Source organism: Loxodonta africana, chromosome 19, assembly GCF_030014295.1.
Source record: "Loxodonta africana isolate mLoxAfr1 chromosome 19, mLoxAfr1.hap2, whole genome shotgun sequence".
Lineage (NCBI taxonomy): Eukaryota > Metazoa > Chordata > Mammalia > Proboscidea > Elephantidae > Loxodonta > Loxodonta africana.
The window spans coordinates 76,240,806-76,264,419 of record NC_087360.1 but is presented as its reverse complement, the minus strand read 5'-3'; the positions used below and the strand labels follow the sequence as shown (position 1 = coordinate 76,264,419).

The 23,614-nt window shown below is 36.5% G+C and overlaps 1 protein-coding gene across 11 annotated transcripts in view; it reads right to left on the bottom strand.

The window, feature by feature from the left end:
- MICU3 (mitochondrial calcium uptake family member 3) overlaps positions 1 to 23,614 on the bottom strand; it is a 101,744-nt gene that overhangs the window by 30,328 nt on the left and 47,802 nt on the right. For 5 of the 11 annotated variants that reach the window (XM_064272874.1, XM_064272882.1, XM_064272875.1 and 2 more), the window contains exons 3-9: positions 23,251 to 23,282; positions 22,444 to 22,491; positions 21,032 to 21,110; positions 16,669 to 16,716; positions 14,431 to 14,513; positions 10,433 to 10,504; positions 6,647 to 6,685 (exon numbers count right to left, since the gene is read on the bottom strand). In XM_064272874.1, the coding sequence (XP_064128944.1) occupies positions 6,647 to 6,685; positions 10,433 to 10,504; positions 14,431 to 14,513; positions 16,669 to 16,716; positions 21,032 to 21,110; positions 22,444 to 22,491; positions 23,251 to 23,282 (401 nt within the window). The remainder of the gene's footprint in view (positions 1 to 6,646; positions 6,686 to 10,432; positions 10,505 to 14,430; positions 14,514 to 16,668; positions 16,717 to 21,031; positions 21,111 to 22,443; positions 22,492 to 23,250; positions 23,283 to 23,614) is intronic. The other 6 variants (XM_064272877.1, XM_064272883.1, XM_064272876.1 and 3 more) reach the window with 5 other exon arrangements.

The window sequence follows — 23,614 nt, the reverse complement described above, 5'->3', positions numbered from 1 at the left end:
ATGCTTCCTGCATCGTTTAATATTTTCTCCATGGAATCCTTCACTATTGCAACTCGAGGCTTGAATTTTTTTCTTCAGTTCTTTCAGCTTGAGAAATGCCGAGTGTGTTCTTCCCTTTTGGTTTTCCATCTCTAGCTCTTTGCACATGCCATTATAATACTTTACTTAGTCTTCTCGAGAGGCCCTTTGAAATCTTCTGTTCAGTTCTTTTACTTCATCAATTCTTCCTTTTGCTTTAGCTGCTCAACACTCAAGAGCAAGTTTCAGGGTCCCTCTGACATCCATCTTGGCCTTTTCTTTCTCTCCTGTCTTTTCAGTGACCTCTTGCTTTCTTCACAGATGATGTCCTTGATGTCAGTCCACAACTCGTCTGGTCTTCGGTCACTAGTGTTCAATGCATCAAATCTATTCTTGAGATGGTCTCTAAATTCAGGTGGGATATACTCAAGGTCATGTTTTGGCTCTCGTGGACTTGCTCTGATTTTCTTCAGTTTCAGCTTGAACTTGCATATGAGCAATGGATGGTCTGTTCCAGAGTCGGCCCCTGGCCTTGTTCTGACTCATGATATTCAGCTTTTCCATCATCTCTTTCCACAGATGTAGTCAATTTGATGTCTGTGTGCTCCACCTGGCGAGGTCCATGTGTATAGTCACCGTTTATGTTGGTAAAAGAAGGTATTTGATCAGTATAATACTAATTATTAATTAAAATATGGCAAATTATTTCTGAAGAGAGGTTAAGAAGAAAGCAATAATATCTAATGAAAGGTCCAAAAAGTAATAATAGGTAAAATGGTAAAGAGATAATATTCAGTGAGATAATGGCAATGAATTTTCAAGAATTAATGGAAGAAAACAATCTTTATATTTGAGAAGCCCAGGAAGTCCTATAATAGAAAGCAGAATGAAGAGACACACTGTAGTATAACTGTAGTATACCAAAGGAAAAGAAGATCTTAGAATAGCCAGGAAGAAAACAGATCACCTGATCACCTACAAATAAATGATAATTAGACCTGACTTTCCACCAATTTCAGTAACAGAAGTCAGTGGAACGGTACGTTAAGAATAAATGTCAGTCTAAACTTATACACTCAGTAAAATTCTTTCAAAACCAAGGGAAAAATAAAGACATTTTCAGAGAGTTTTTTTTTTTTTTTTTAATTCACCAAAAAGTTCTCACTCAAGTATACACTTTGTGGATATGAAGTCTAGGAAGGGATAAAATTACAGACTGAATGAGTAAAGAATGGTAAAGATTAGTAAGGAAAAAGCAAAGAATGGCAAATAGTAGGCAATTCTAAACAGTGATGGTATACATTTAAAAGGGCTAATTTATGGGATTAAAAGGGAGACAGAGAAAAAAAATCTGCAACAAACAGTGAAAGACTGAAGCATTTCAAGATTGTTTATGTTTGAGGAAGAGAATAATAACTTAAGAACTCTATTACTTTAAGTGTGCTTATTAAAATTTAAAAAATAACTGCACAAAGAATAGAAATATAGAGAATGTCTTTGAACTAATATGGGGAAAAATAAACAGAGGAAAAAGAAATTTCAGTTAATTCAATAGAAAGTAAGAAAAAAGAACAGTGCATAGAATGAGATGATTACAATAAATCCAATAAATTAGTAGTCACAATAATGTAAATTGACTGACTTGTCCAGTTAAAACATACAGCTTTTCAGCCTGGATGAAAAGAAACAAACAAAATACGCTTTTCAGAAAGATACCTAAGGTACAAGGAAAGAGACAGGTTGAAAAAGATATACCAGGTTTCTGTAATGATAGGCTAGCAGTTAGCACTAACCTTTCAACTAAAAAAGCTGGACAAAATAGGAAATTGATATATCTTCTTAAAAGTGCCTTAAAGCACTATTTGCCTTGGGCCTTGTGTTGACGTTCCCACTGATGGAAAAAGCAACAGCGGGTAAAACGAGTGCGGCCGTAGCCTTTGCAGAAACCAACGCAGTGACACCAAAGGCCAAAAAGTCACCACGTTCTTCCGTTGTCGGTCCACATTTCTGGGGCATGTACGCATCTTTAAGATTTGGTGTTATGTAATGAGAAGGACGCGTAAATCGCTTCTGCTGCATACCAAAGTGCTATGGTTGTGTTGAGGAAAAAAAAATGTGTGATGGTTTGTGCTGCAAGCTCAACTAGCCATGCGCGATTTTCGTGAACCACTGTTTTTACATTAAAGGACAACTGGCAGACAAGCTGCGGCTAGTCAGACCTCGTTATCTGCAGACAGATTACTGCAAATGGACCGATGAGTTCGTCACTTCAAGGGAAACAACCCACAGCATCTGTCGCCAAAATAACGGATTTCAACAGCTTGACTGTAGAAGCAGATACAAGAACGCAGCTGTTATGCTAGACATTAAGGTAATTTACAAAGAATTTTAAACACCACTGTTCTTCTCACTACATTATTGAAAATAAAGTGTTTATGTTAACATGTAATGAGCTTATTCTTACTATTTTAACATGGATTAATAAATGTTTTAAATTTTCTAAGTTTTAATTTCTAATGTGCTAAATATAGACATATGTAAGCCACACAAACACAAGCTCTTTGGAGTTCTCAGTTTTTTCATTACACAAAGGGGTCCAAAGACGAAAAAGTTTGAGAGCTGCTGCTTATAGCAATGCTAGTAAATGAACCAAGCACTACATACAACGATGCAGATGAAACTGACAATCACGACGTTTAGCCAAAGAAGCAAGACACAGAAAAATTCTACGTGATTCCATTTACATGAAGTATAAAATTGGTGAAACTATATTGTTTAGGACGCCTAAGTAGGTGGTAAAACCACAAAGCAAAGCAAGGAACTGATTTACATAAAAGTCATGATTGGGGTTATCTTTTAAGGTAAAGAAAGGGGCCACCACTGGGGGGACCTATGAAGGGGTCTCTTGGGGCATGGCAATGTTGTATTTCTGGTTTATATAGTGGTTAAATTTTTACTATTTTTCATTTTATATTTACATTTTATTTGCAGTAAATTTCTCAATTAAAAAAATCAAGGAAAGCAAAATCACTAGAGGAAAATCCAGAAAATAAACAAAAAATTTGTTGTTGTTAGCGCCCATGGAATCAATTCTGACTCATTGTGACCCAATGTGTTCAGAGTAGAACGGCTCCATAGGGTTTTCAAGGCTGTGACCTTTTGGGAACAGACTGCCAGGCCTGTCTTCCAAGGCCCCTCTGGGTGGGTTTGAACAGCCAACCTTTTGGCTAGTGGTTTGAGTGCTTAAACCATTTGCGCCCACCCACGAACTCCTAAACAAAAAACAGAAGCAATAAAAAACACAAATAAAAGTAGTATAATTATGCTGTTAACAACTAAAATAGATTCTAAGGCAAAATATTTCTAGAGGTCTGGGGATACAACTAATCTATTATTCTTATATAGGCAATAATAATGCTTCAGAATGCACAAAGCAAAAACTGACAGCTACAAGTAGAAATGAACAAATCTACCATCAGAATGTGTAATTTAAAATACTAATTGATAGATGAAGCCAATCAAAAACCATTAGTAATGATAGATAAGATTTAGAATACATGATTAACAAGCTTGGTCTAATACATATATAAAACAGAACCCTGTATCCCAGATTAGAGAATACACATTCTTTTCAAACACAGATCATTTACGAATACTGATATTGTTTTCAGCCCATAAAACAAGTCTCGACACATTTCAAACAATTTGTATAAAAATTGATATATTTTCTGAGTACAATGGTATTAATGTCATTAAGAATATTTTAAAATTAAAAAAAATAATAATAATACAAGGCAGGCCAAAGTTATGTATAATTGACTTTTGTATTCCTGTTTTTAGCTTTTATATTTCTTTTCATTACTGTGGGCAGATAATAGGAGTTGGCTGTATGTGGAATATGGAAAAGATCAGGGTTACGGGAAACAAAGTAGGTTATAAAGATAACATCTATCTTCATGGATACAAAGGAGTATGCTGAATCTTCGAAGAAAGGTTACCCTACAAACCAAAAAAAACCCACATCCGTTGCTGTCGAGTCGATTCCGACTCATAGCGACCCAATATAACCGAGTAGAACTGGCCCACAGAGTTTCCAAGGAGCAGCTGGTGGGTTCCAACTGCCGACCTTTCGGTTAGCAGCCGTAACTCTTAACCGGTAGGCCACCAGGGTTCAAATTGATTGAATATATATAGGCAGAATCTACTTAAGAGTGATTAAATTCTGGACAGGCCACTAGAGTGGCCACAGAATCTCCATTTCTATAGTACAAGCCAGGAGGGCTGACTGCCTTTCCTGAAGGAACTCATCCTAAAGATAGAAACTTGCTATTATAAATCTCTTAGGCTTCATTTAGCTCCATGATTAGCACTCAAATGAGACAGTTTATCCCTCCAGTTGATCTACAATTCCAGAAGCTAGCAGATAATTGCCAGTTAATTCACAAAATTGTACTAATCTATGTATTCAGTACTTACATCAATGATATCTCATTTAAATTTTCAGGCTGTCTGAATTTTTTTTCCCCTAATTTTAAGTGAATTTTCATTGCTTTTTTATATGTTCTGAAAATAATCTTTCCTTTCTGAATAAAAAAAATTTTTTTATTATAGGAAAAAAGTCAGATTATATAACCAACTGAACTCAAATAATCCATTTAGACTATGAAGACAAAAATGACATCAAATAAGATCACTTTAAAATATGCATTTCACACTCTTGGCTGGACAAAAAGCTGTCCTCAGTAAAATAAATGATAATTACTACAATAAAATGCAAAACTCTAAAATCACTTTCCCATTAAGTAAGCTAGCATAAATAAACATGCAATTTATGTCTGCTTTTCAATATTATTCTCTTCATGTCTGAGCGACTACAATGTGTTTCTATATCTAGCTTTAACTAAAGCTTATTAGGATCCACTTCCTCTTAACAACATCACCCTGAGATATACTTTTTAGAAACTATATAATTGTCCTACATAAAAACTACGAGCTTAAAACCAAAACCAAACCAAACCCAGTGCCATCGAGTCGATTCTGACTCATAGTGACCCTACAGGACAGAGCAGAACCACCCCAATGAGTTTCCAAGGAGCACCTGGTAGATTTGAACTGCCGACCCTTTGGGTAGCAGCCATAGCACTTAACCACTGAACCACCAGGACTTCCAAGAGCTTAAAGGAAAAGTAAATATTGCCATAATTGGAAAATGGTTCATGCAATGACACGTAAGCTTAGAAAAATAAACCATAAAGTCTTCAGTATTATTAATATTTATGAAGTTTCATGGGACATACTGCCTTAAAACACATGAGATTTTCATTTATATATTCCAAATTTTTTGAAATTACTAACAGAGGAATCCTTTAAAAACTTTAAGAAAATGATAGACTATTTAATGGAAAACAGTAGTGAATTCTATAGAAATATTTTTAAAGCATCTTGTAAGGAATCAAAAAAAATTCGTGATAATGGTCCTACGGACTTGGCTTGTTTCCCAATGCAAGACATTTGTCTAGGTCTATTCCTTGTGACTGCGTGAGATATACTGGGTTTACTTTATACGGATTCAGCCTCCATAGGTGAGATATACTGGGTTTACGTTATAGTGATTCGGCCTCCAGTACATATGTTTTCCTCTAGGTCAGAGCTAGGCTTTACTGTTTGGAATTTTGATGAACTATCCAATACTTTTTTTTATCCAATACAGGAAGTAACACACCTGCTTTCAGAATTGTGCACTACACCTGGGACACTTTTGGCCAGCCACCATCGATTCAAGGGCTTCTCTGGTAGAATTTTTTATAATCTGAGGGATCTTTCCAAATGAGTTATGGCCCCTTGGGGAAATTTAATGAACTGTGTGTGTTTATGTTCAACAGAGGCCACGGTCTATTCTTAGTTATTTAGTAGCTGGCTAACCAACAAGTTCTGATATTCTCAGGAGGACAGGAAAAAAGAAAGTTCAGCATAAGAAGAAAAGGAGATTTGCAAGTTCATTTATGGGAACTCCTAACTTTTTCAGAGACAAGGAGAGTCTGAAAATCATAATCCCCTTGAAGATATACTATGACATATTGATATATTTAATGTATAATTGATAAAGTGTCAACTTATAGCAGATTCTTGTATCGATTATAAGCAGTAAATAGGCAACAAAAGTTTAAGAACACATTTGGGAGAAATACCAAAAACTAGGGGAAAGTCTATCCATTAATATACTTCTTTCTTAGAACTGAGAAACGACTGTGTATCAGATGGAGAGATCTAGTTCTTAAAACACCCGTGTTCTGCAGGCTCACAGCCTGAGAATCTGCTCCACACTTTGTATATACCTCTTCAAACACAGCTGAAAAATATAAAATTTCAATTATTCTACCAGAGTTTTCGGTTGTTGTTGTTTACTGACTTTTCCCTTGTTTCAGTCTAAAGAGATACGATTGTACTATACGTTTTAGTCTTCTGATAATCTGAGAAGAAAAAGTAAGATTCGGTTTCATTGTATTTTACTGTATTCAGTAAATTTCTAAACATTATAAATAGCAGCTATAACTTCACATAAATAACATTATCAAGTATAACAGGTGAGGGCTATATACATAAAGAACATTTAAAGTGTTGTACATACACTATTAGTAGAAGAATGGTATCCATAAAGTTGAAGACGCTGACATAGAGCACAAAGGGCCAAATGAAGTGTCACATTTCAGAATGAACCCAAGTATAGCAAAAGAAAAAAAGAAAAAGACGACAAAATAATCAATTAGGAAGGGCAAATCATTATGCTACCTTCTATACAGAGCGCACACGAAATACAAGTGGTATAAATCTTAAAGATGAGGAGCAAAGGTTTTAAAATCTCATGTAATTAGACATTAAATGAATCTGTGCTCATTTCAAACACTTTCATCATAACCTTCTGGTAGACCTACACACGGTTTTATTTAGTTTTGATTCAGCGGTTCTCCGCGGAAGAGGGAAAATCTAGATGCAACAGCGTGGCCTCGTGGAAGTGGTAAGAGACCTGCATTGGGATCCTGGTTCTGCTCCTAATGGTGCTGTGACCTCAGGCAGGTCAATCAGCTCTCGAAGAATGTTCTCTCATCTGTGAGGCAGGTATGATACTTACCTGAGAGAACTGTAATGAGGATTAAATGGGAAAAACACGTATAATAGATCTAGCTCAGAGAGTAGCACAGAGTAAGCAACTCAAGGAGTGTTTAGTTTCTTTCCCTCTTTCCTTCTGAAGCATAGTCACTTTTCATTTATGTAAATATTTTATTGAGTTTTGATTTAAATATTCAGCTTAAAGTAGAACCTTCAGTTTTACTATGAGCTAGCCTTTTTCAGTGCTCATTATATTTCATGCAGTTATGTGCTTTTAGCTCATTTACACCTTGTAACAGTCACGTGTGGTCATTACTACCACTACCCCATTTATGAATGAAGACACTGAGGGACAGAGAGGTAAGGATCTGGCAATGAGAGGCAGGATAGGGTGTGAACCCAGAGTCCTGTTCCTGAGCCTCTGCTACACTGTCTCTCTAATGTCACCTGTGTATTTTTAGTATAAGCTAAATTCAATTGCTTCAAAAATCTTCTAAGGGTATGCACAACAGCACCCTAAATTCTACATAATCCTCTATAACTAAAGTCGTATTTAAAATATGACTATTAACAATCAGTGACCACTAACATTTGCAGTTGTAAGGAGCCCTGGTGGTGCGCTGGTTAAGAATTCAGCTGCTAACAGAAAGGTCAGCACTGGAATCCACCAGCCGCTGCCGCAGAAGAGACAGACGTGCTGGTTTGCTTCTGTAGGGATCGCAGCCTTGGAAACCCGGCGCGCCAGTTCTGCTAGATCCTGTAGGGTTGCCTGGGAGTCAGAATCGACTCCATGGCAATGGGTTTTATATTGCCATAGGCTGCTGGTTAGTTCAGAGGCTGTACTAAGGATTATTCACAAACTGTTTTAAGGAATAGTTCTGATAGCTAAATTACATATGAGATTTCAGAAGGGCAATTTAGACTAAGATAAATACCTCTAAGTTATCTGTGAAGGTCAATGACTACTAAGCACTCCTTTACTTATAAACAAGCTATATAGTACTCATAAGTTATTTTTATCTATTCTTTAAAATAAGCTTCCTTCTTCCCTGTATTTGCTAGGGAATGTTACAATGATCCATACACATATAAAAATAATACAATTTAGGGTATGCTGGTCAGGGCTCAGTGGTTAAGAGCTGGGCTGCTAACCAAAAGGTCAGCAGTTGGAAACCACCAGCTGCTCCTTGGAAACCCCATGAGCCGGTTCTACTCTGTCCTATACAGTCTCTATGATTCAGGATCAACTCCATAGCAATGGGTTTGGTTTTGGTTTAAATATTCAGCTTGGTCGGGGTGGATTAACCACTAAGCAAGGTACGCACTGGCTTACACTGACCTACCTACTAATCTGTAGTGCACTTGTTCAAAACCATGGAAACTGTACACTACAGATTAGTGAGTAAGCACAAGTAAGCCCCTGCATATCATGCTTTTGGGCCAATCCATCCCTGATGCTGGTATAATTCAGATTTCACCTTTCAGATGGACCTTCCATAATTAATGCAAATTGATGAGGTTTCCCTATGTCACCATTATGAAGTAGCTGCATGAACTCAGTATTAGGTTCCTTGGCCTTGGCTGCAGTGAAGCTTGGAGCCAAGTTTTACACCGATGCTGCAGCTTTCGCCAGCGTGGGCTGTCTGCTATGATATCCCCCTTTTCTCTCTGCTTTTGTTACTTGAGTGTTTTAGTAAATGTTCATGATCAGAATATTACTGTGTTTTTTACTGGAAGACCCATAAGTCATTTCTGGGAGTAGTTTAAGTAAATAAAACAATTACATTTCTATCTATTGAAATACTATCTGCTTTATCACTGAGGTCTATTAATAGATACATTAATATAATTCAACCTCTTTAAATGACATTTTATAAGAATTTGCCTACCCTATCAATTATAATTGGAGGCAATCTACCAAAATTAAAATATCTGCTTATTCTTTCGATATATTATCTACATGAGATAAAATTTAAGTCTTATTTCCTAATATTTTAAGAAAAACTGCATTTATGAGGCTATTCATAGAGGATTTATTAATTACAATGTGAAAACCACAAGAACCTGAATTAAGTAGAGAATTAATAATGGCTTTTTAATACTTGGCTAACACGGTGATGAGTTCTTTGATGTTTAAGAGTGTCTTCTAGAAGCTCTATCAGTTAATACACTCAGAGGAGGGTCAACAAACACCGCTAGTTGTATCAGAGTCAAATATCCTGTGAGCCAATGTGTATTCTATAATTCCGATAATCTGCTTTTATTAAACTAAATACACACATTTCATAAATATATTGGGTTTGAATATGGCCCCACCTGCTACAGATAATCCGTGTTTTCAGAAACCTAATGCATATTCTTATAAGAACGAGGCTAGTAAAAAAGTCGCAATTTTCTGAAGTTAATGACTTGAATTCCAGGTACAACAATTGAACTTGCTGCACAGAAACACCGATGTGCAAATGAAACAATTAACATTTGCATAGCAACAAAATTTACCGTGTTTCTGCCATCCAAGTACCAGATGAAGAAATGTGTGATAGCGGGTAAAAAAGCAGGTTTTGGAGCCGGCCAGACATGGGTTCAAATCCTGACTTTGCCATGTCATACCTATGTAACTTCATACTCAACCACTTCGATTCTCAGTTTCCTTATCTATGACAGATAAGAAGAGAACTGTGGGGTAAATTAATTGAGAACATGCATGCAAAGCACCTAGTGTAGTGTCCGACAGTGTCTGATATCATGTGAACGTGGCCTGTCATCAGGCTGAAATACGTGGGACAAGCAAAAAGAAAACTGGTAGGAAGGTAAAGGGAAGTGTTACTGAGCTAACTTCAGAGTAAGACAAATGTAACTCATCCCAGAAGAACCTATAATATACATTTCTAAGAATGTAAGGAAACATGTTCCTTGTGTTTGCTTTAAGATTCATATTGTTACATTACAGTTAAATTCACTCGCATTTATAATTAAATCTTTGCAATTCACCTTTAAATTTTTCATGCATAATGATCTGCATTAATCTGTTATACGATACACCCTTCAAATCTCACAGATAACAAAAATAGGGATGAAAATAATTTAATGAATGATTATGGATACAGATGTTTAATATCAATATTTGATATAAATATTGATATCAATGCATATAAATGCTGAAGCAATTTTCTCTATATAAGAACGTTAGAAAGTCTTTAATAAAGGGAAAGCACCAAAGTTACAAACTATAATTACTGTTTCTCAACATAAATGGAAGAAATCTTACCTAGAAAACCCACCTGAAACTACTATATATTATCCTTACCAGCAGTGCACGTTTTTCTTCATCTCCTTTAGTTTCTCTCTTCTCATTTTTTTTCCTGAATATCTCTTGAAGCTAAAAAGGAAGCCAAGCAAGGGTCAAATATCCAACAGAAGTTTCTGGACACTTAATTACTGACCCTGTGTGAAGTACATTCTATAAACAAAGAAAATAGTTAGCTTCAACCACTAAGAAAATTAAAACTTCTGTAGATACATTTTCTGATTGCAATTTTTTCCCCCCTAAGGAAAAGAAAATACAATCTTTGTTACTGGCAAGCATGGTTAAGTTAAATGTATAAAATTATAGCCTTTTGACTAAAATATAAAGACATGGAGTCTGTGGCACACACATATAAAGAGCTGAAGCCTACTGGGACTAGGACTCAGGGACTCTGGGTCTGAATCCAGCTTCTGTCACACACTAGTTTTATGACTGTGGACAGGTCACCTGACCCTCGCTGGGCTCCAGTTTGCTCATATATGAAATGAGGAAGGACTAGATGATGTCTAAGATCTCTTTTGGGTAACTGAGCACGGTGGTGGAAACATACTCTCTGCACGTGTAATCCCTTGGGAAGGTTACTCTAATTATTAAAACTCATTTTCCATATCTGGAAGATGGAGGTAATTGCCTGACCTAACAGTAGCGTGTGTAGGGTAAATGTTACAAGTAGTTACTTAGCACACTGCCTGTCACATAGTAAGCTCTCAATAAATGTTAGCTATTATTATTGTAAATCTCTAAAATCCTATGATTTTTAGGGAGTACACCCACAAACACAGATAAGTTTGTCAATAGACATATCTACATACATATCTAGAGGTACTGCAAACATATTTATGTATACAACAGAGCACACGGAGGCACGGTCATGAAAACTTCTCAGCCATAACCAAACACTTCACAAGAATGAATCACTGGGCTTGAGGGCTTAAGACCATTGCCTCGGGCATCATCCAGGACAACTGGCATAACATAGACCATACAGACAACATTCTACATCCTACCTTGGTAAATAGCGACTAGGGTCTTAAAAGCTTCGGAGCAGTCATCTAAAATACAACTAGTCTCTTCCCGTCCAGAACATAGAAGAGTGAAGAAAACCAAAGACTCAAGGAAACAATCAGTCCAAAGGTCTAATGTAATACATGAACCACAGCCTCCACTAGCCTGAGACCATAAGAACTAGATGGTGCCTAGCTATCACTACCGGCTGCTCTGACCGGGATCACAATAGCAGGTCCTGGACAAAGTAGGAGAAAAATGTAGAACAAAATTCAAATTCATCAATAAGACCTAATTTACCAGTCTGATAGAGCCTGGTCCCCAAAACTATGGCCCTTAGACACCCTTCAAACTTGGAACTGAACCCACTCCCAGAGGTCACATTATAGCCAAACAACAGACAGGTCTGTAACACCTGAGAGGAACATGTACCTCGGAACAATCAACTATACGAGACCAAAAGGGCACCATGTGCCCAAAAGCCAAGTTCAGAAGGCAGGTAGGGGCAGGAAAGATGGGCGAATGGAAATAGGGAACCCAGAGAGGAAGGGGGAGAGTGCTGGCACACTGAGGGGATTGCAACCAATGTCACGAGGAGCTGTGTATGAACAGTTGAATGGCACACTAATTTGCTCTGTAAACTTTCACCTAAATCACAATAAAGTGTTACTAAAAAAAAAAAAATCCTGTATGAAGCGTATGCTTCTTAGTTCAATCAAATATACGAAAACAATGGACAACTCGTGCCCAAAAACGAGACAAGAAGGGACAGGAACTGGATGAATGGACGCTAGGACTCCAGTGTGGAAAGGGGGAGAGTGCTGTCACATTGTGGGGGTTGCAACCAATGTCCCAGAACAATATGTGTATAAATTTCTGAATGAGAAACTAAGTTGAACTGTAAACTTTCACCTAAAGCACAATAAAAGAAAATAATGACAACAAACTAAAAAAAAAAAAAAAAACCTGAAACCTATTAAAGTACTAAGTGTCTACCTGATTTGCAAGTTTTCAAAAAAAATCCTATGATCTGACACACGTAAGCCTAATCCTACCTTATATCAGTTTCTTGGGGGGTTTGTTGTTATTGTCTGTATAATGCCGACAGCTATCTCAACTCTTCATTTTCTACAGCAAGAGTTGAAAGTCAAATAAAATGTACTGCCTCCCAAGATATATGACAATATTTAAGAATATAATACAAAATACAAATGATTTTATTAACACAAAAATTTATTTCACACTTTTTTTTTTAGTGAAAAGAGATTTTAGCAAAGGTTGCTCATAGTTATTTTATAAATAGGCTGGCGATTCATAGATTTTAGACATCCTATTAAAAACCTAGCCCTAGCCTAACGCCTCCTCCTGTTTTCAACGACTGCCAGAAAACAAAATAAAACAAAAATCACATAGGAAGCAGCAGTTGAGCTACACAGGAGAACAAACCAGAGCTTTAAAGCAAGGGTAGCTTTTGCCAGCCCGCAGAGTGAAGATGAACAGGAGCTCTACGCGAGCGTTTTTAACCCCCGTCTCCACAAACGCCAACATCCCGAAAGACGGCTACGCCGGCATCCTTTCAATGGACGGAGCTCCAAAACCTCATCTGTAAGTCAGTGGGGTAGGACTTGGCAGCGTGGCCAGAACAACAGCATTCAAGTCATTTAGATTACTAAACCCATTCTGGAGGCTCCTAAAATATAGCTGTGCACTTTTATAACAAAATTATATTAAACTAAACGTGTTGGTTCCAGGATATTAGAAAAGTATCTTTACCCGCTGCAATGGAACTGAGAACTCCCGCCTGCTGGGCCCTGGAATGAGGGCGCCTCAGCAGCTCAGGCTCCAGCAGCTCGGCCCTGGCTGCATGCGGCCAAGTGCTGACGGGGTGCTAGGTTAAGCTTTTTGATAGATCCCAGTAATTAGTCTGCTTGCTTCCCTTCAAATGGCTACCAATTAGCTTTTAATGAGGACTTTCATCTTTTCTCTTTCCTACCACAGGAAAAAAATGATTTCATAGTTCCTCTTCTGTGTTTCAGCCTCTGAAATAAACACAAGGCTCTTTAAGAGGTTTTCTGAGGGATTTTTTTTATGGCTTGTTAAAAAGGAAAGATAGAAAATAAAGTGGCTGGTTCATGCACTCTCTTCCCCTCTTCCCCCCCCACTCCTATCCAAATGTGAGCAGCTTAACTGCAGAATAAAGTGTGTCCCAATAGTCTCCATTCTTTTTACTAGCAGAGTACAAGTAAAGGCAGAGTTAACATAAATGCTGAGAGTGGCCTTGTTTGCTAAGGAATGAATTAATATACATCTCTATTTCAGAGGAGATACAGAACAGGGATTTTGCTGCAGAAGCAGGTGCAAGGTACCTAGAGAGAGACACATGAAGATTCTGGAAGTGGCGAGAGGGGGGTGGTGATAAGATGAGTGAGCCTCAGAAGTTAGACCCGCATCACCAGTAGCACTAAAGCTGGAGTGGTTGGGGAGAAAGATGGAAGGATTAACACCTAAGATCGGTCTTCTTCTTCCCGCCTTACAATAGCCCTCAGTCAAAGACAGAAGGGAATAGGAAAATGGGGACAAGACGGGCATATAAGGCAGACTGAAAGACAAAAGGAGAAGAAAAATTATAAATCCTATTTTGGGAAGGAAGAAAAGTCTCTGTGGCAAAGACCTGTGATTGGGTGCCTGATCTGATGGGCATTAAATATTAACTGGGCATTTATAACCTCATGAGTCCTTGTTATTCCCATAATAGAAAATATGTGACACACTTCAAACTTCCAGATAGCATGTAAACAATTATAATCGCCTTTACGCATTCAATATGATTCATATTGTAGTAATGTAAATATTACTCAAAGTATGTATTCTTTACAAATTTAAAGTGAAAGCATAAAATTTTCACTATTTTCCCTTTAGTGTAGTATTCCCAATAATAAAAAATAAAATATAAGTAATAATTATTGATAAAATGCAGAATATCATATACATACCACCAGAAATTCCTTTTTATCCACCATCTCATTGCCATCAGTGTCAAACATGTTGAAAGCTATTCTAAAACCTGCGTGTGGCTCTACCAGAAAAAAATACGGAAAGTATTTAGGAAATGGAAAAAAGTACTTTCAAGCAAAAAGTCAATAGTAGTTGTAAACTGTTACTCCTATTCTGTACAGAAATACTTTCTTCATCCAAGAATATTAAAAGTAATATGTCATAATTAGTTAAATATAATAAATTGTATAGAAGTATACATACCTTTGCTTCATATGTTAGAACACTTAGAAATAGGATCGATAGTAAACTTTAAAGGTGCTCGTGTGAGATACCTTGAATGATACCAACAGAAAAACTTGAGTACCTTCCTTCTAAAAATAAGTTTTTTTTCTTTCTTATCCAAACTCTGTCAGTTTGTTTCCAAGGAAAATATCAATTGATCACATGTGAAATATTTCAGTATGTTCAACTACTTAGAGCACCAGGAAAAAAACAAAAAGCACGTCCAAGGACCAGTCCCAATTCTAGGAAATATTATAACAAAATGACCTATGAAAATAAATCCCCGGTGATATGAGAGACCACAGCAGTGAACTTTTTTGCAAAGACACTGTGGTCATAGTGTACAAATTGTTTTAAAGTAATAAATTAAGGGTCAGAGAAGCTGAGATGAAGTAAGATAGCCAATTTTAAGACAACTATTTCATGTATAAATCTTAACATCAAGAAACAGGAAGTGAAAGGAAAATCTTTGACATTTTCAAAAAATAGTTCCTATTTTGGGGCTTAAACTTTAGAGGCTTCAAAAGGAGAAATATAAAATAAGAGGCTTGAATAAGTAATTCCCAGCTCTCCAAAATATAAGGGACAATTGCTTTTCTGAGAAAGACAGACTTTCACATACTATGAACTGCTTCAACTTTATGAACCTTATAAGGTTCAACCCTTTCCCCTTTCTACTTCTAAAGCTTAAAGGAGAAAACTTGGGTAGAAGAAAACTTGAAAGCGTCCTTCAAAGAGCTTCTCAGCGTGTATGCCTTTCTCAAAACATTTGACCTTTCCTTTTGACTGGCAATAAGTTTAAAAAGGGACCTCCCACAGATACACCTGCCACTACCTGTTGTGAAATCTTGAGTCTGGCAAAGGAGAGGCATGTAGCCCTAGGTTTCTAACCAGTAATAGCTGCCTCTGAAAAGAATGGAAATGGAAAAGAGTCCTTTAAGAAAGCTCATTTCTTGCATGTATTCTAGGAATCTAAACTTATTTTGATTACTACTCACTAAGGGAAGGAATAGAAACAGCTACACCATCTCTGATAACCAAGTTTTAAACTTTAAAAAGATCCTGAAAATACAAACAGAAAGGAAGTCCTTGCTAGCAGTTTCAAAGTTAAAATGATAAAAGGTGAAGATGGGATACCTATAGACGGGTAACAGATTCATCAATGGTTATGCAGTCCACTTCCTATCAGCCCTCTTCCCATATATTTCTTGGTTCCAACCTAAACAACATCCCATAATTTTTCAGTTAAATTCCCAACAGGTATACATATATGGGTCCTCAACTCCAGAAGAAGTTCCAAAGAACCCAAAGATTTCAACCTTTCCACAGCAAGCAAAAACCACTGTATGTTTTTCGTATACCCTTAACTCCCATCCTCTCCCATCTCAACAACTGCCTTTCCTCAACAGCCATGTTCTTATTTTGCCTACCACTGTGCTTTTTCAGACACTCACTTACATCTACTACATTGGCATCCAAAATCGTTCTGGTTAACCAGGTGGCTTTTCAACAAGTCTCTGACAGTCCTTGGCACCCGCTCCTCTAATTCCTACAGATGTGTCCGTCACTGACTGGACCTGCATCGTCGTTAGCGCTTTCTAGTCTACAACAACTTGAAGTAACCCAGTAACTAACTGCACATTATTAGTATTTGTATACTTCTTGAAACTCACCCCATGGGGTTTATTTTACATTAAAACAAAGATTGATATATGACATAAAATTTGCAATTTATGAGCATTTTACACCACAAGCCATAATGTTATTTATGGTTTTGACTCTTGATAGTGCTATGCTTAGCATTTTTCTGTGGCACTTGGACTTGAATCTGCAAAACAGCATGGATATGCCTAAAGTAATTTTCAACAGAGAATCAAGGAAAGATTTGGTTTCCAAGATGCTGAGTAAATATGAAAACTACATATACAAATAGATTTAATGAGTATACTTACTTGTTAAAATGCATAAAAGAAAAAGATATTCTGTGTATGAAATCACACCTAGAAGAAAAATATCAGTTATGCTATATGTAAAATACTACTTCATCTTCATATGTATCAAAGTAAAACATTCTTCTCACAACAGTGATGAAGAATATGAATAACAGTTTTAAAGCAGATGCTAAATATTGTTTTAAATATTAAATTACTATTATAAAAGTATAACAAAACTGATCATCCATCATGTCTCTGTAGAAATGTATACAACATCCTATTATTGCTCAAATATATTTGCAAAAAAGGAAAATTATGTTTACTTAGAGAAATTTGTTGCTAGTTTTTAATATATAAATTTATCATAAAATAAAAAAGTTGGAAATAATTAATATTATAAAGTGTTCCATAGTTAACACTTTTCTCCTTTCAAGTTATCATTTATTATCCTTGATAATCTTAATGCTTCTATTAAATGTACTCATCTAAGAAATTTTTATTTTAATTAGATGGCACTGTAACCCCATAATTACAAACTTTAAAAGGAGTTTGTAGTAAATAAAAATACAAACTCTGTTACTATAATTCTTGCTTGTGGACTATAACAACAAAAATTAGAATTAATGGCTTAACTGACTTTCCGAGTGGATCATAAGAAAATCAAAATAAAGAATAAGCCTGTACCACTTATCTAGATATCAGATAGTCCTGATGTTTGGTAAAAGAATATAAAAACCCTTAAATAGATTGTGAACCTTAAAACTCCATTTTAGCTGATGTTCTGTGAGGCTACCTCTTTGTTATAGAACAAAGAGAAGAGGAGCCACTGTCAGGCGTTTGTCAGAAGACATGACAGGAACTAGCAAGGAGGCCTTGAAAGCATTCCCTTCTTGTATTTACACTAGAATACTGTGACCTATAGACAGATAGTTCTGGCTGATTGCCATGAATGTTATGGGAGAAAGATTCTGGAATGGTCACTGTATATAAAGATAGAATACTTAGATTCCATAGGGATCTCTTAAAAGAAAAAAGCATAAATGCAGAAAGAAGAAAGGGAAATGAGATCGGAAATGGGATCCCTGTCTCCGCAATCCCCTCTCTCTGACTGGTGTTCTAAATGACCTAGTGGAATACATACAGATGTTGGTTGGTATAAAGAAGTCCAATACCTCTATATACCTTTCACCTGTTAGTTAACTCAAGATTTCCCCCAAAGAAAAGAGACTATTTAGCAGAGAGAGTACCGGTCATGACCATCACAGTAGGCACTCATCTACAGTACCGGCCATGACCATCACAGTAGGCACTCATCTACAGTACCGGCCATGACCGTCACAGTAGGCACTCATCTACAGTACCGGCCATGACCGTCACAGTAGGCACTCATCTATAAAACAATTTTTTTTTTTTTGAATTGGGAACATAATCCTCTATTAAAACTATTTTTATGAGAAAGATAAATTTATCTTAAGAACTAGATGGTTTTTGAGGTGCCATAATTCAAAGGGAAGGAGAATAAAGTGAAAACCATGATATAATTTAAAAAAATGATCAATTGAAATGCCTTTCAATTACAAAAATGGAAAACTCTAAGACTAACCCTTCAATTTATTTTAAGACTACACAGGATCAAAGAGGGGCCCTGATGGCACAGCAGTTAAGAGCTCAGGCTGCTAAGTGAAAGGTCAGCAGTTTGAATCCACCAGCCACTCCTTGGAAACTTTATGGGGCAGTTCTAAACCCACTCAGTGGCAACGGATTTGGTTTTTTTGATTTAGAACCAAAGAATAAAAATAAACGTTCACATATAATAATGCTGGATGTTTAGAACCAGACGATTAGAAAGATGCCAACTAATTTCTTTTGAAAAGGCACTAAAAAAAATCTTAAGCAGAGTTCCTTAAAAACAATAAGCGATTTAGTTGCTATATCATGATACAGTGTAGTCGGCTGTTATAACTATATAATATACATTTTCATAAAAGTTGCATAACAAATAATTTTTTGTAAATCACATAAACTTCATTTAAAAATTAATTTTTCAAGAGCTCTAAAAATTTCGTTTTCAAATTTCTCTGCCACCTAATTTCTTGATTAATAAAACAAGTTTCTCTGTACTTCTTCACCTCGCCATATTTAATGGTTTTAAAACTTTCTGGGATCATGGATTACCTTGATAACCTGATCAGTGTGATATAGATTTGTACTGTCCTATAGGGTAGCCACATATAAGTATTTAATATTAAATAACTAAATTAAAAAAACAAAAAAACTAAATTACAATTCAGTTCCTCAGTTACACTAGCCACATTCCAAGGGCTTAACAGCTACATTTGGCTAGTGGCTACCATACTGGACAACACAGAAATAGAACATTTCCATCACTGCAGACAGTTCTACTGGACATTGCTGAATGGGTTTTCTCCCCAGGGGTGGGGCCAAGGGGATGCAAATATGCATATAACATCAAAAGGATCAGGAAACATCTAAATCTAGGGCTTTCAGATTAAAGTCCTCCCTTAACTAAAGAGAGCTCTGGTGGAGCAATGGTTAACAGCTACAGTGAGCTATGGCTGCTGCCTAAAAGGCTGGCGGTTCGAATCCACCAGCCACTGCTTGGAAACCCTATGGGGCAGTTCTACTCTGTCCTATAGGGTCACTATGAGTTGAAATTGACTCAACGACAATGGGTTTTTTGGTTAACTAAAAAGACTTTGCCTATTGCATGCATTTATTTTTCTCAGACTATATTTGATCCAATTTGTACTTTCCCATGAAAGGCAGTAAGGAAATATTTTTAAAATTCACCAAATTTTCCTGATCATTTGTAGCTTTGAATTTCCCTGGTCCTACCAACCCACTCTCATATGCATAACTCATATGCATCTGAAAGCTTCCAGTGAATAAGGAAGACTGATGAAGAATTAATGTCTTTGAATTATGGTGTTGTTGAAGAATACTGAATATACTATGGACTGAATAAACAAATCTGTCTTGGAAGAAATACAGCCAGAGTGCTCCTTAGAACTGACGATGGCCAGAGTTTGTCTCATGTACTTTGGGCATGTAATCAGGTGGGACCAGTCCCCAGAGAAGGACATCATGTTCGGAGTCAACGAAAAAGAGGAAGACCCTCAATGAAATGAACTGACGCAGTGGCTACAACGATGGGTTCAAACACAGCAACGACTGTGAGGACGGCACAGGACTGGGCAGGGCTTCATTCTGCTGTACACAGGGCTGCTGTGAGTTGGAACTGACTCAAGGGCACCTAACGACATCATTTCACTCTAAGATTTAACTGACATTCTTTAAGCCAACTTCCGGGAGAAAATTTCTATGAGCTTTTTAAGATACCTTGGCTGCGATTTCTGAAAGATTTTAAAACCTTAGCCATAAAAAGCCTACGATAAAAGATAAGATGCCTGTTTTTTTCAGATTCCATGTGAACCAAGTGGAAATAATTTGAATTTCTAATTATTAGATAAAATATATGAATTATATATAACTACTACTTTCTAGTGTTTGTTTCAAGCTAGTGTTGATGTATTTCAAACTAATATGGTTTAGAACTGAGAAAGCAGAAAAATGTAAGTGTTTTATCACTTGCTTAATATTTTTATTTTATGTATTCTTATACTTAGAATATAAAAAAGCATGATTTCTGAGAAGTCACAGGTTAAATTTTAAGGTTACAGAGATTTTACTCCTCATTTATTGCTATAAATATGTATCACAAGTGGAATAAAAGCCGTATCTATTTAATTGCCAGGCAATATAGGAACTAAAGAATCAACTTGGATGTATGGATATGGATAATAGGGTAAGTTGAAACTGGTGGATTTTTCAATGACTGCTTTTTGTTTATTGTGGTAAATATATATGTAACAGGTCCTTTACCATTTTAACATCAGTCACATTAGTTATGGGACTAAATGAAAGTTATTTTTAAAAAAGAAACACGTCTAAACTGGGCTTCCAAAGGACATATTCAAGAAGATTTTCACTCTGATTAAATTTAAGATCATCTGTAATTCCCTGGGAAATGGAAGGAAGAAAAACAGACCTTCAGAGAGCTAGTATTTTTGAAAAACGTTTTCTGTAGGTAAATATAATCTATACCTTTCAATATGGTTAAAAAATCATGTTTAACTATAAGAGTTCATTTTACGGTAAAAAACTTGGAACATTAATCATACTACCTAAAAAACAATTATTATTAATATTTTGATGTTTTCCTTTTCAGTCTTTTCTCTATGCATATACTATATGAATATTTACATATAAATTTTTAAATGCTTTTAAGTATGAGAAAAATATGCATGCATAAACAATACATACAGTACAGTGTTAACACTAAAAAGTAAATGCTAATTACCTTTGTCTTTAAGATTTCGAAATAGCTTTGATGATCCTTTCCAAACAGGCGGTGTTTCTGAAAGCATTTGATTTAATTCCTATGACATAAGGTATCATAAATACTAATCAATGGATAAACCACTTATTTATAAAATAGATAAAAAATATATTTAAATAGGGCCACATAAAGCAGAGACTACATCAGCCTGAGACCAGAACTAGATGGTGCCCGGCTACAACTGATGACTGCCCTGATGGGGAACATAACAGAGAACCCCTGAGGGAGCAGGAGAGCGGTGGGATGCAGACCCCAAATTCTCATAAAAAGACCAGACTTAATGGTCTGACTGAGACTAGAAGGACCCCAGTGGTCACAGCCCCCAGACCTTCTGTTGGTCCAAGAGAGGAACCATTCCCAAAGCCAACTCTTCAGACGGGGACTGGACTGGACAATGGATAGAAAAAGATGCTGGTGAAGAATGAGCTTCTTGGATCAAGTAGACACTTGAGACTATGTTGCCATCTCCTGTCTGAAGGGGAAATAAGAGGGCAGAGGGGGTGAGGAGCTGGCAGAATGGACATGAAAACAGAGAGTGGAAGGATGGAGTGGGCTGTTTCACTAGGGGGAGAGCAAAATAATTCTCCACTTAGAAGATCTGAAACATGGCAGCGTGTATCCTACTCTAAACCTGTGGTTCATTCTGCTTTAAAAGCCAGTATCTGTCCATGGTCCAAACGTAGCGTGAACAAAGATGTTACGTTATATTCAGTTAGAGCTATTGATATTTTCATATAAATTCAGTAATTTGAGGTACATATATAAGACGTAGTGGTGCACTGGTTAAAGTGATCGACTGCTAACTGAGAGGTCGGCGGTTCAAACCTTCCAGCGGCTACGCAGGAGAAAGATATGGCAGTCTGCTTCCATTAAGATTTACAGCCTTGGGAACCCTATGAGGCAGTTCTACTCTGTCCTATAGGGTTGACATGAGCTGGAATCCACTCTACGGCAAAAGGTTTGGTTTTGGTTTTATAGAGTCTCTAAGGAGCCCCGGTGGTGCAGTAAACAATCGGCTGCTAACCCCAAGGTCAGCAGTTTGAACCCACCAGTGGCTACATGGGAGAAGGATGTGGCATTCTGCTTCCATAAAGATCACAGCCTTGGAAACCCCTTGGGGCAGTTCTACTGCATCCTATAGGGTCGCTATGAGTCAGAATCAGCTCAATGGCAATGGGCTTGGTGTTGGTTTAGTTTTATGGGAGTCTCTGGCTGGCGTCAATGGTTAAGCACTTGACTACTAGTCAAAAAGTTGGTGGTTCAAACTCACCTAGAAGTACTTTGGAAGACAGGCCTGGCAATCTGCTTCCAAAAGGTCAGAGCCTCGAAAACCCACCTTACCACCCAGTTAAGAAACAGAAAATGACCAGTACCTTACAAGCCTCTTCGAGCCCCCTCTCTTGTATACCCCTCCACCTCTGCTAAAAGTAAAGACTACCTTGAGTTTTAGTTTTCCCAGCTATAAATGCATCCATAAACAATATTTTTCATTTTCCCAGTTCTAAACTTTATACAAATGAAATTATACTTTATATTTTTTGTAAATTGCTTTATTTGTTTACTATTGTATTTCTGAGATTCATCTAGTCAAAGCATTGCTATAATTCATTTGTTTTTGCTGCTGGATAGTATTCATTGTTTTTCGACGGCACTGGGCTAGGCAGTATTCATTGTGTGAACGTATCACAGCTTATTTATCCATCTGACTACTGATGCTGTGCTGAGTTTGTTTTTGGCCATCATGAACAATCTGTAGATATTCTTGTATACTTGTCCTGCACACAACAAGAGTCACTTACATGCAGCTGTGAAATTACTGGCTCACAGGGTATACTCCAGTGTACCCTTACTGGGTACATGTATATGCACTGCTGTAAGATTTAAATCCAGGAGTGGAATTACTAGGTATAGATTATGTGTACTTTCAATTTCATTAGATAATGCTGAACTAATTTACAAAATGGGTATGCCAATCTACATTCACACACAAGAGTAACCACTGATCCATATATTCACTAACACTTGGAATTATCCAACTTTTTAATTTTCTGGCAAGCTGGAGGGCAAAAAATTGTATCTTGGTGTGATTTAATTTGCAAATCTATTCATGTATCACATATTATACACATATTGTGTATATGCATGTACATGTACAATCTATATCAAGGGCTTTAACTCACCTGTTTGGAAAATGATTTCCATGTTTTAGCATCTAAAATAAATAAATATAAATTAATTACAAGGTGAATACTTCATGTAATGCATATCCAAATTCTACATCTATGATTATAACTCATAACCAAGCTTTTATGTTTAAAGGGAAAATTTCTTTTAAATTCAAGATTAGGCTAGATGGTATCATCTTATACATATTATCTATTTGTTTTATTTATCATAAACTACAATTAATGACATCAGAGGAATGGGAAACATGTTTTTCCATAACCATAATTCTTAATTTGGGGCTTTCTGGATTTATAAAGTAAGTTACATTATTCCATTTTAAACATCTATGGACATAAAAACATAAATAATGATGTTTAT